This window comes from Leuresthes tenuis, unplaced genomic scaffold, assembly GCF_036924035.1.
Source record: "Leuresthes tenuis unplaced genomic scaffold, fLeuTen1.0.hap1 SCAF_14, whole genome shotgun sequence".
Taxonomy (NCBI): domain Eukaryota; kingdom Metazoa; phylum Chordata; class Actinopteri; order Atheriniformes; family Atherinopsidae; genus Leuresthes; species Leuresthes tenuis.
This window is the reverse complement of record NW_027325368.1, coordinates 3930518-3944634: the sequence shown is the minus strand read 5'-3', so window position 1 is coordinate 3944634 and position 14117 is coordinate 3930518. Positions and strand designations below refer to the sequence as shown.

The 14117-nt window shown below is 42.5% G+C and overlaps 1 protein-coding gene across 1 annotated transcript in view; it reads left to right on the top strand.

Moving 5' to 3' along the window:
• Positions 1-12763, top strand: part of dnaaf11 (dynein axonemal assembly factor 11) — a 44479-nt gene extending 31716 nt beyond the window's left edge. Inside the window, exon 11 of the mRNA XM_072363795.1 lies at positions 12272-12763. Coding sequence (XP_072219896.1) covers positions 12272-12461 — 190 coding nt within the window. The 3' untranslated portion in view covers positions 12462-12763. The remainder of the gene's footprint in view (positions 1-12271) is intronic.
• The last annotated feature ends 1354 nt before the right edge of the window (positions 12764-14117 follow it).

The following is a 14117-nucleotide window of genomic DNA, read 5'->3' as shown; positions in this document are numbered from 1 at the left end:
TCTCACGGCAGTAAAACGTATCTTTCGCTGAGCTTCAGGAAGACACTCAAAGCACCAAACAGCTGCTCATTTTTTATGTCTAACCAATCTTAAATTTCAATCAATCAACATTTATTTACGTAGCACCTTAGAACAACCGGAGATTGACCAAAGTGCTTCACAAGTCCAGAAATAGATTGAAAAGCAGATCACATATAACACAAGACAACAGCAGAAAGGTGAGCCACAGCTTCAGTGAAAAGCCGGTAAGTTAAATAAAGATAAATAAAGATAAATAAATTTCGCGATTGCTCTGGCGCCCCTTCTTGTGCAGTGGAGCGGTGGGCAGCCAATCACAGAGCCCGGGTCTTTAAACCACAGTCTGTAAATGACAGAGGAGACCAGTGTGTGGGTATGCAGACACATGACTGCCCCCCCCCCCCCCCCCCCCCATTCATAACAATTCAATGATAAATTTACAATAATCAGATTACAGTAATCAAATTACAGTAATAAGAATACTTCGTTTACTGTAATCAGATTACTGTAATCAGATGACTTAAATCACTGTAATCAGATTACTGTAATCATAAACTTATATTACAGTAATCAGACTACTCAGATTACTGTAGTTAGATTACTGTAATCATATTATTTAGATCACTGTAATCAGATTACAATAATCAGATTACTGTAATCAGATTACTGTAATAAGAGTACTCAAGTTACTGTAGTTAGATCACTGTAATCAGATTACTTAGATCACTGTAATCAGATTACTGTAATTAGGTTACTGTAATCATAAACTTATATTACAGTAATCAGACTACTCAGATTACTGTAGTTAGATTACTGTAATCATATTATTTAGATCACTGTAATAAGAATACTTAGATTACTGTAATCACATTACTGTAATCAGATTACTGTAATAAGAGTACTTAAATCACTGTAATCAGATTACTGTAATCATAAACTTATATTACAGTAATCAGACTACTCAGATTACTGTAGTTAGATTACTGTAATCATATTATTTAGATCACTGTAATCAGATTACAATAATCAGATTACTGTAATCAGATTACTGTAATAAGAGTACTCAAGTTACTGTAGTTAGATCACTGTAATCAGATTACTTAGATCACTGTAATCAGATTACTGTAATCAGGTTACTGTAATCATAAACTTATATTACAGTAATCAGACTACTCAGATTACTGTAGTTAGATTACTGTAATCATATTATTTAGATCACTGTAATAAGAATACTTAGATTACTGTAATCACATTACTGTAATCAGATTACTGTAATAAGAGTACTTAGATTACTGTAATCAGATTACTGTAATCATAAACTTATATTACAGTAGTCAGATTACTTTAGTTAGATTACTGTAGTCATATTATTTAAATCACTGTAATCAGATTACTCAGATTACTGTAATAAGGTTACAATGACTTTCAATTATGTAGTCGTGTAGTGCGAGTGTTCTGTGTGGCGAGGGGGTGTGAAGGGGAGGGGGCGCCTAATCAATAACGTGCCTCTGTTATTGATCATATCATTTTAAAAATGCAGAAAAGCTGTTAAATAAGGCTGTTTTTAATCTGGCTTTGAGCTGAGGTCAGTGGGCAGAGTATTCCAAGATTTCAGACCCCCCCACTGCTTACACCTGGACTGGGGGACTCCGGCAGATGTTTACCAGCAGAGCGGAGAGTTCTGCCTCAGCCTCAGAGTTTCACTTATGTAGGGGGGTGCAGGGCCATTAACTGTGCTGAAAACAAATAAGGTTTTAAACTGGATCCTATTTTTTACAGGTAGCCAGCGGAGGGAGTAAAGCACAGGTGTGATGTGGTCGTGTTTACGGGTGTTAGTCAGGAGCCCGGCAGCAGCATTTTGTACCAGTTGTGGGCGGTGGACAGATGTTTGGCTCAGTTCGATGTACAGTGCATTGCAGTAATCTAGTTACTATAGTAATGTGACCCACTGACATCGAGAGCAGAAAGAAAGCAGAGTGAGAATAATATGAGATAAAAACAGTGCCTCACCGCTGATTTACTGGTGCAGGGATTCATGCTGCTGGGATCAGAGCACGCTGATGGAGGGACAGCGGCGCACGTGTTGTTGAAAACGCATAAAAAAGACCAAATACTTCTGATCATATTAAACAGGTTTGAGTTTGTCGTAACGTTAGTGCACGGCCAGCTTTACATGCATGTTTGGTGAGCGTAAGGAAGCCGGAGAACCAGGTGAGAACACATCTGGGAATCAAACCTCTGAGGCGACGGTGCCAACCAGCACACCAACAAGCAATGAAGCACGAAGGCTTTCTGGTTTGGGAACCTCAGGGTTAAAAGGAAAGGGTGGAGCGCTCCCTCTGGGTCGGGGACGAGTCTCCGTGACCTTCAGCCCTCCTTCAGAAGGTGGCTGGGCTCAGCCTCAGAGATCCTGATCACCTCGCTTTGAAGGCTTTTCTGGTTTGTCCAGGAGGGATTATATGTCCCCTCTGGCCTGGGAACGCCGCCGGATCCCCCAGGAGGAGAAGGAAGTCTGGGAGTAGTTTTTATTTCTAACCTTGAACTTCTTCCTGGAACCCAGCCAGGAAGAGTTGAGCTTCAACAATCAAATTCTAAGTGAAGCGGCATCAATTAAAAACTCAAAAAGAGGCTGAGGCCTTTAAATACAACCTCAAAATGTGCACAACCAACGATCCTCATCAGGTGACATCATAGCGGCTCCATCGGCCTGTTAAACAAAGTCTGTGGGTCTCACTGAGGTGTAGCTTTACCTCCACCCTGCTGAAGCCTGGAGCTGCTCTCATCACCTCACAATCACCATCCTCGTCATTTTATGACTGAGAATCGCTTCCTGTCCTTCAGCTGCCCCCATTAAGAACAATAAAGATCCGCAGCTCAATCCTGCACCCTGAAATTAAAGCGGGATAAAAATGCGAAGCTGCTCCCACACAGCAGTAAGATGCTGCTGGATGCTGAGTGATTTCAGCGCTGGGACTGATTAGGAGCCGCCTTTGACCCCCGAGCTTTCCCAAAGACTGAGTCGAACGTGGATGGAGAGAGAGCTGAAGGTCACAGTGAGGTTCAAATGGATTTTTCTGATGAGACAAAGCAGAGTGGAGTGTGGATTGATCTGTGAAATGATGAAATATCACACATTATCTAAAACCTGCAGCTAGTCGTGAGTGAGTTCGTCCCAGTCTGGATTCAGAAGGGTCAAAGTCGGGTGCAAAGTCTCTTATATTAGAAGCATTCCTATCCAAACACCTGGAGTAGCTCAAAACTAATCATTTTCCATTAATTATTAACCAGTAAACCCATTACATTTTAAGTCCATTATGACAGGATTAACTCCCTAATGTCTGGCGGTTGGAGAGACTCTTTTTGGCAAAAGTATCATTTCTTTTAGCATTAGCTGCCTAAACTGTGTGTGAGAGATGCTTTGGGGTAGATGGGCGTCCATAAATGTTCTGTTAGCTAAAGAACAGTCACTGAAACATCGAAAGGGTTAAATTACACGGTTCACACCAAGCTGATCCAAAATTTCTTTAAACAAGCAACAGTCTGACGTCAGTTTGTGAAGAAAATCTTCGTAATCTATTGATTCCTGCTCGAAAACACAACTTTTTTCTTCATGCCAACTGACAGACATGAAAGTAACTGGATGCAGAAGTGCAGCTTCACTGCTGCAGCAAGTGTTTACCAGCTCCAACAGGATACTGCAGCAGCAAGTGTTTACCAGCTCCAACAGGATACTGCAGCAGCAAGTGTTTACCAGCTCCAACAGGATACTGCAGCAGCAAGTGTTTACCAGCTCCAACAGGATACTGCAGCAGCAAGTGTTTACCAGCTCCAACAGGATACTGCAACAGCAAGTGTTTACCAGCTCCAACAGGATACTGCAACAGCAAGTGTTTACCAGCTCCAACAGGATACTGCAACAGCAAGTGTTTACCAGCTCCAACAGGATACTGCAACAGCAAGTGTTTACCAGCTCCAACAGGATACTGCAAAGTAAGTGTTTACCAGCTCCAACAGGATACTGCAACAGCAAGTGTTTACCAGCTCCAACAGGATACTGCAGCAGCAAGTGTTTACCAGCTCCAACAGGATACTGCAAAGTAAGTGTTTACCAGCTCCAACAGGATACTGCAACAGCAAGTGTTTACCAGCTCCAACAGGATACTGCAACAGCAAGTGTTTACCAGCTCCAACAGGATACTGCAACAGCAAGTGTTTACCAGCTCCAACAGGATACTGCTGCAGCAAGTGTTTACCAGCTCCAACAGGATACTGCAGCAGCAAGTGTTTACCAGCTCCAACAGGATACTGCAACAGCAAGTGTTTACCAGCTCCAACAGGATACTGCTGCAGCAAGTGTTTACCAGCTCCAACAGGATACTGCTGCAGCAAGTGTTTACCAGCTCCAACAGGATACTGCAACAGCAAGTGTTTACCAGCTCCAACAGGATACTGCAACAGCAAGTGTTTACCAGCTCCAACAGGATACTGCAACAGCAAGTGTTTACCAGCTCCAACAGGATACTGCAAAGTAAGTGTTTACCAGCTCCAACAGGATACTGCAAAGTAAGTGTTTACCAGCTCCAACAGGATACTGCTGCAGCAAGTGTTTACCAGCTCCAACAGGATACTGCAAAGTAAGTGTTTACCAGCTCCAACAGGATACTGCAGCAGCAAGTGTTTACCAGCTCCAACAGGATACTGCAACAGCAAGTGTTTACCAGCTCCAACAGGATACTGCAAAGTAAGTGTTTACCAGCTCCAACAGGATACTGCAAAGTAAGTGTTTACCAGCTCCAACAGGATACTGCTGCAGCAAGTGTTTACCAGCTCCAACAGGATACTGCAAAGTAAGTGTTTACCAGCTCCAACAGGATACTGCAACAGCAAGTGTTTACCAGCTCCAACAGGATACTGCAGCAGCAAGTGTTTACCAGCTCCAACAGGATACTGCAACAGCAAGTGTTTACCAGCTCCAACAGGATACTGCAACAGCAAGTGTTTACCAGCTCCAACAGGATACTGCAACAGCAAGTGTTTACCAGCTCCAACAGGATACTGCAGCAGCAAGTGTTTACCAGCTCCAACAGGATACTGCTGCAGCAAGTGTTTACCAGCTCCAACAGGATACTGCAACAGCAAGTGTTTACCAGCTCCAACAGGATACTGCAACAGCAAGTGTTTACCAGCTCCAACAGGATACTGCTGCAGCAAGTGTTTACCAGCTCCAACAGGATACTGCAAAGTAAGTGTTTACCAGCTCCAACAGGATACTGCAAAGTAAGTGTTTACCAGCTCCAACAGGATACTGCAACAGCAAGTGTTTACCAGCTCCAACAGGATACTGCAACAGCAAGTGTTTACCAGCTCCAACAGGATACTGCTGCAGCAAGTGTTTACCAGCTCCAACAGGATACTGCAAAGTAAGTGTTTACCAGCTCCAACAGGATACTGCTGCAGCAAGTGTTTACCAGCTCCAACAGGATACTGCTGCAGCAAGTGTTTACCAGCTCCAACAGGATACTGCAACAGCAAGTGTTTACCAGCTCCAACAGGATACTGCTGCAGCAAGTGTTTACCAGCTCCAACAGGATACTGCAAAGTAAGTGTTTACCAGCTCCAACAGGATACTGCAACAGCAAGTGTTTACCAGCTCCAACAGGATACTGCATCAGCAAGTGTTTACCAGCTCCAACAGGATACTGCTGCAGCAAGTGTTTACCAGCTCCAACAGGATACTGCAAAGTAAGTGTTTACCAGCTCCAACAGGATACTGCAACAGCAAGTGTTTACCAGCTCCAACAGGATACTGCAACAGCAAGTGTTTACCAGCTCCAACAGGATACTGCAACAGCAAGTGTTTACCAGCTCCAACAGGATACTGCAACAGCAAGTGTTTACCAGCTCCAACAGGATACTGCAACAGCAAGTGTTTACCAGCTCCAACAGGATACTGCTGCAGCAAGTGTTTACCAGCTCCAACAGGATACTGCAACAGCAAGTGTTTACCAGCTCCAACAGGATACTGCAACAGCAAGTGTTTACCAGCTCCAACAGGATACTGCAAAGTAAGTGTTTACCAGCTCCAACAGGATACTGCAAAGTAAGTGTTTACCAGCTCCAACAGGATACTGCTGCAGCAAGTGTTTACCAGCTCCAACAGGATACTGCAAAGTAAGTGTTTACCAGCTCCAACAGGATACTGCAACAGCAAGTGTTTACCAGCTCCAACAGGATACTGCAAAGTAAGTGTTTACCAGCTCCAACAGGATACTGCAAAGTAAGTGTTTACCAGCTCCAACAGGATACTGCTGCAGCAAGTGTTTACCAGCTCCAACAGGATACTGCAAAGTAAGTGTTTACCAGCTCCAACAGGATACTGCAGCAGCAAGTGTTTACCAGTGTTTACCAGCTCCAACAGGATACTGCAAAGTAAGTGTTTACCAGCTCCAACAGGATACTGCTGCAGCAAGTGTTTACCAGTGTTTACCAGCTCCGACAGGATACTGCAACAGCAAGTGTTTACCAGTGTTTACCAGCTCCAACAGCATAAAACGAGTCTTTGTTCAAAGGCTACATGGCCTCATCCAGTCATATCTGACCCACCTCAATCTAAACCTTAATTTCCTTCACTTACTAATTCAGCCTTTACTTACTGTTTGGCTTGTTGAGGCTTTAAGGACTATTTTGGGCTATAAAGCGTATTAAATTAAATTAAATAAAACTCAGATAAGTCAAACTTGACTGATAGCATTGAGTTTGAATCCGCTTCGTCAGCATGTCTCTGAACAGGAGCCATTTGTGGGGCAGCGGGTATAGAAAATGAATAAATGAATGCACCTTAATGTTCGTATTACTCCGCCAGGCTCGTGACTACGGTGGCCCGTAATGCTCAATCCATCAAGCAGTGCAGCTTCGCAGCTTTCCGAGGCCGTGCTAAAACATTTTGACAGATTTTTGAGCGCCGGGTACCACATAAAATCGGTTCTAGGTCAGAAAGCACAACCAGAATTAATCCATGCATTAGGCGCACTGTCAATTTATGAGGAAATTAAAGGATTTTAAGTGCGCCTTAAAAATAAGGTACTTGTTTTTGGCAAGTGAAATATCATGTCTTACTGTAAAATACACCCCTTCGCAACTTTTACCGCATGTTTTACCTCTCATTGAAACACAAAATATAAAAAGTTTTCTGTCTATCTGAACAGAAACAATGAGTTTTATCATTTTATCATCATTTTATAGCTATAAGACTGTACAAAGTAAAGGTATCAGAGACCCTAAACAAGCTTAAAGGCCATACATCCTGATCTGTTTACAGAGCACAAACCGAGACTCTTACGTGTTCGTGTCATCATTATGTTTCCATCCTGAAATGTTGCTGTTATTTTCCGTGACAGCAGTGTCCTTAAAGGCTCCATCTGCCTCGTAAGTCTCGGGGCTGAAATTATCTGCACATTTTCTATTGATTAAACGTTGGAAGATGGAGAAAAATGTCGGACAGAGTCTCCCAGAGGCTGAACAGAACTCTTCAGATGACTAAGCAAAAGCTCAAGCTCCCCACAGTTTCACCCCAGACACATGATACACAGAAAAGCTTCATATTCCTACATTCGAAACATGAGAATCAGCACTTTGACTTGAAACAATTCATCAGATATCAGAATTGTTTGGGTTTTTGTTGGGTTTCAGACATTTTTCACATTAAAAACTGCACATTGTGCATCTTTCAGGGTCAGTAAAGCTTCTTAAGGCCAACAGAAATCCCTTGATCCACATGAGTTGAGTCTATCCGTAACAAACAGACTCAGTGATCATGTCCCTGAGGACTTGATTGTTGATCTTTGTTCACAAAAGAATACCTGTGTTAGTTCTCTAACCTTTGACCCCTTCCCTTTGCCAACAAAAGACTTCGTGAACATGGCACCATGTGCCGTTATCCCTCTGAGGCTCTCATTATTACTCAGTCTGACAATGAGGTGTTGAACGCTCCTCATTACCTGAGAAACATAACGACCAGGTGGGTCTTTGCCTCGGGTCCGAACCAGAAAGGGCATTAGCTGAGGAGCTAACTAATGACTCCATCCATCTCTTATAGGGAGGTTTACCTGGAGCTAAGCTTAGACCTGCCAACTCCCATCCAGTCCACATCATTAATAACCTTAAAATTAATGGAGATCCCACACTGTGTTGTCAGTTTAAGGGATTTTATGAACATTCCTTTACATTTGTCATTGTTGTTGTGATTCCAGCTTTTACTTTTACTTTTATTTTATTATTATTATTATTTTATTGTAGAAATAATTAACTTTTATCTCACCGCCTGCCTTTTATCTGGTAATATACATCAATCTTTACATCTCAGGCCGGCAACACGTTCCAAAAAGTTGGGTCAGTAAAGCTTTCATCACTTTGTAATGGTTTCACTTCTTCTCAAAACACTTAAGACTTTCGGGCGTTAAGGACACCAAATGATGAAGAGTTTCAGGTGTTATTTTGTCCCAAGTTTTCCAACATCATCCTTCTCCGTTGGTCCAGTCCAGCACCTGAACCCTCTTCTTCCTCTTCTTCCTCAGCCATGTGTCAGAATGTGGTTCTGCATCGTCTGGTTGAACAATGCTGGGACGTCCCAGGAAAAGATGTGGCCCTGAAGGCAGCATATGTTGCTGTAAAATCTCAGTGAGCTTTTCTGCATTAATGCTGCCGTCACAGAAGTGGAAATGAGCTTTGCCCCCTGATCCAACCCCATACCATCACAGAGCCTGGCTGCAGGGACTGGCTGCTGACAGCAGGCTGGATGCTGCTTCTGCTCTTTGCTCCATTTCTTCCAACAAAGATGTGGAATACTGATGGGTCTGACCACAGCACACGTTTCCACCGTGTGACGGTCCATCCCAGACGCCTCCGAGCCCAGAGAAGTGGACGAGGTTAACATCAGGCTACTTCTCTGCACAGTAAAGCTTGTGAATGGAACTCTGTATTGTGGTGCTGGACAAAGGTTTCCACAGTAATCCCTTGTCCATGTGCTTCTATCAGCTGCTGATGAATGACGGTTCTTGATGCAGCGCCGTCTGAGGGGTCAGAGGTCACGGGGTCCAGCTTAGGCTTGCTCCCTTGTCCTTTACCCTGAAACTCCTCCAGATTCTCTGAATGCTTTAGGGATATTCTGCTCTGTAGAGGCAGAAATATGCAGATCCCTTCCAGTGTTTCCTTGAAAGAACATTATTTTTAAGCAGTTCAATGATTTTCTAACACATTTGTGGACAAACTGAAGATCTTCTGATCATCTTTGCACCCGAAAGACCTTTTGTGGATTCTTTTATTTGTACCAAATCATGATTACAGGGTTTTCTAACTTTGTGTGCAGGCCTGAAATGCAAAAATGAGTTCATATTAAACACAAAGATGAAGTTGTAGAGACCAAACGTGTCTGGAATTAAATAAAAGTCAAGTTTAATGTAATTTAATGTCCACTTTTTAAAATCTACATGGTCCATACTCTCGATGGAGTATGGACTCCTGTCATGGATTCTGCTTCTGAACCAAATTATGATTACAATCAGCTGTGTCTGCAGTCTATTCTGAAATCATGTGTATAAATAGTGTTTCTATTCTGAGTATTAAAGCGATTATCTGTAATTTCTCCATTTACGTTTGGAAGTCGCCCATTAGAGCTTCTCGAGGCATGAAGATCTTTAAATCATGTTTTTATCTTTGCTTCGACAAACATATAAAAGTCCTCATCAGGAAGGAACTCAGTATCTCAACATCAGACTCTCCATCCAGACGAGCAGAACATGACATCAACGTGACTTGTTTCGTCTGGTTCTTATCTGAGCATGAGCTGATGGGATTAAGATCAGACCTGTGACATCACCTCACAAACCTGATCCTCTGTGGATCCGTGGCTGCGGACACAAAACAGAACCTGCTGATGTTGTCGAAGCAGCCAGTGGCAACTCGATTACATCCCCATTACCGAAGTGAGAGCGATAACCCGGCAGGAGCTCAGTCCTGGGAAAAGCTTCGTCATAGTTGGACTTCTGCAGAGTTTCACACGTGCTCAGTGGCTCCTGCAGGGATTTTAATGGTGCTGGGATGTTAGTAACCTGGAGTTTGACAAATAGTTCTATTTCAGGAATATTAGGGGATTTACAGTTAAATGTACAGGTTGAATAATCAGCAAACAGGACAATTGAAGCATTTTAACTTTAAGAGACAGATCAACTCCACCTCCAAAGCCGTTTTGGTGGAGCTTGTTTTTTTTTGGTTACTTTAGCAGGTCAGCTTAACTGATTTAGATGTTTTGGATGTGTTTGGCTTCTCCTCTTGGCTACGACGGCAGCTTTCACCTTTAACGGCAGTGATGGAGCAACCTGTTAATTCCCCAAAAAAAGCAAACTCCAAAGGCTTGGTAATGTCATTGTGTAATGTCATCATTCGAGAAAAATGTAGGGCACCGAGGGATTGCATGATATCGTAGCTGGAGTGGTGATGTTGAGATTGTTTAATATGAAAATACGGCGAAGTGAAGAACCCCATCAGCCTGATTATTGGCTCGAGTCAGCAGCTCACTGGCTACCGACAGACTAAACAAAGTAAATAATTAACAAACTACCAAGCTTACATCACATCTCATTCACAAAGACACACCATAGTACACATTACATCGTGCTGAGAAAGTGGATGTCTTGTGTTCTTTACTGGAATAATCTGTGAGCCTGTGCTTCTGACTCGTTTTGAAGTACATTGATGTCTGTTATTCACATTTCTGGGTGGATTCGATTCGACAATGAATCGACCATTTTCTTACAATCAATTATTTGTGAATTTACACTTTAATCTATTAGCAACAGCTCTAATTCCAAAAGAGGGTTCCTTAAAAGAGAAAACTGTAAGGCTCAGTTAATCAGTTTGAAACTGAAGCTTCTGCTCAGACGAGCTGGTGTTAATGACCTCAGTCCTTTGCTAAAAGAGATCTAATCTTCACTTGTTGCTCTAACCCATTAATGTTAATATTTCACAACAAATCTGGGGTTTTCCTCAGCCTCCTTCTCTATTTACCTACACGTGCTATATCCTGTTGGAAAGCTAAAGTTCTTGAGATTTGAATGATGTGAAGTGGTCCATAAAGACACATAACTCCAAATGGTTCAAGAACAGATCATTTCTGCTAAAAAACCACCTAAAGATGCCTAAAAAGACATGCCCAGTAAATCTAAAGCTGTTCTTGAACCATTTGGACTCGAGGTCTGACAGAAACCGACTACGTGTATTTATGGCTGTAAGACTTGTTACATTCACTGGACCTTTGCTGATGTAAGGGACCATTTTTATTGGAGTTGTATCTGTTCTTGGAGTAAGGTGAGTGTTACCTTACTGTAGAACGTTTAGGGCTTAATAGAAGATGCAGAATCGCTTAAACTCCTGTTTGATCATCCTATTATGAAACTTTTCTTTCAAAAATAGACGCCACTCTTCTTTTCTATCAGGAGGAAAATTTGCCAAATGACTTCCCCGCTTGGAAAGCTGCAGCACAGTTAATTTTCTGCTGCAACTGAAGGCTCCAGTGTGCTTACTGTCCTCTGGCAGCTTTATTCCCTTCTCAATAAACTAGTGCAGAATGCAGAGTAATGAAGGACTTTTCCTCTTGTGTCCTGCTGCTGTTTATTGTCAGCTGCTGTGCAGAGATTAAATTAAAATATCCACATTCTTCATGGAAAATCAGCACATTTCATCCATTTTCTCTCGCCTGCGGGTCCCACTTTATGAACAGATAGCGTACAACAGTTACAGAAGGAGGCTTAATTTGCAGTGCAGACTGTGACGTGCTTGTGCTAAAGCTGAAGTGAATTACAGCACTTATTCATCAGGACATTTTTCATATGAGTTCAGGCAATTAAGCCATGTATTCTACTGCTAGTTACTTAGAGATTTGACTTAAAAGTATTCATTGTTATGGATTGAACTGCCTATTTATGCATTTATGCACACCCCTGCTTGTGTTTTTTAAACTCCTAAAAGCATTTAGCAGCTGTAATCAAGCTAATATCTGTGCAGTTTTATGATATATAGCAGCTCAGCCCTCAGGATGGCAGAGCACTTGGATTTTAAGAAAACTTTACATTTTGACAACAAGATTTCAAAAGGCTGCAGGGTAAAAGTGTTCAATCTGACCCAGAGGTCAGGGTATATTGAATCACCTAATTTGCATGTACTCACTCAGTCCTTAAGTCCTTATCTTTTTACTCAACAGGAAAAATAACGTTCCTGAGAAGCTGGAAGTCGATCCCAGCAAACGCAGATCTGTTGACATCGCCAACATCGTGCCACGGGACGGCACCAGACCGGGACCACTGGAAACACCCAGAGTGGGGCCACCTGCTGCCACGGATCACCTCTCTGAGGGGTTTGAGGACGACCCTGAGGTGCCGCCACTCATATAGGAGACCTGAGCTGTGTTCAGTTTCTAAGGTTCAGATAAAAACATCTACGCTCAGACTCTCTGCTTCACTAAAGCCGAGAAACAGGAACACGTTTGAAGTTATGGAGATAATGAGGACAGCACCACCAACTTCTTTAGCATGACAAAGCTCCTGACACAGTTCCTTAAGATGGAAAATCGAAAACTTATTTTCAACTCCTGAAAGTACAGAAAACTTCAAGCAACAGTGGAACCGTTTTTAATTAAAGTAAAATCCTGATGTTCAGCTGTTTGTTTCCAGTGTTGTTTCACATGAAAGAATAAAATAAGGGCAACAAAGTTCTCAAAGTCCAGACACAAAAAGCAAGGTTCTGTCTTCAAATTAAATTATTTCTGAAGATGGAAAAGTTTGGCATTTTTCTGGAGAAGACACGGTTTAATTCCTGTTTGGGTCACAAAATCTGCTGCGTCACCAGATTTTATATTACACAGGAAGTACAGTAAGGTGTGATCTTTCAGAAGTCTGAAATTATAGTGACGCTTGATTATTTTCATCCACTCACACTAACCATTCATCTGGATAAATATAAGGACATGTGACTCTAATCTGATTGGTCCAGAGCACCAGGGGGGCGGAACCAGACTGTGACTCTAATCTGATTGGTCCAGAGCACCAGGGGGCGGAACCAGACTGTGACTCTAATCTGATTGGTTCAGAGCACCAGGGGGCGGAACCAGACTGTGACTCTAATCTGATTGGTCCAGAGCACCAGGGGGCAGAACCAGACTGTGACTCTAATCTGATTGGTCCAGAGAACCAGGGGGGGCGGAACCAGACTGTGACTCTAATCTGATTGGTCCAGAGCACCAGGGGGCGGAACCAGACTGTGATTTTAAACCTGATTGGTCCAGAGCACCAAGGAGCGGAACTAGACTGTGACTCTAATCTGATTGGTCCAGAGCACCAGCGGGCGGAACCAGACTGTGACTCTAATCTGATTGGTCCAGAGCACCAAGGGGCGGAACTACTGTGACTCTAATCTGATTGGTCCAGAGCACCAGGGGGTGGAACCAGACTGTGACTCTAATCTGATTGGTCCAGAGCACCAGGGGGTGGAACCAGACTGTGACTCTAATCTGATTGGTCCAGAGCACCAGGGGGCAGAACCAGACTGTGACTCTAATCTGATTGGTCCAGAGCACCAGGGGGTGGAACCAGACTGTGACTCTAATCTGATTGGTCCAGAACAAACACTGGTAAAAGGTAAAAGACAGAAGCAGAAACAGACAAATGGATAATAAATAGAAACAAAAACATGCATAAATAAATTAACATATAAATGGAAACTTCAATGAAAAATCGATTGACTCTTTTACTTATTTGTCTTTATGTTTCCACATTGATCTTTATTTTATAATTTCTTACTTTTTTCCATATTTAGATGAGATATTCCAGTCTTTTAACACAAATGTCATCACTGAAACTCTTCTTCTAAACTCAGCATGAATCACTTTTCGTGAACATTTCTGCCTTCATACAGCAGCTCAGAGCTTATTGGTATTAACCTGATCATATATTTGATCAGCATCTGTATTCAGGTGTCATAAATGATGCTGCTGGTGAACAGAAACTGATTTTCTTGGAGAAAGCTTCTGCTGTTGTTCCTCCTTTCTGTTT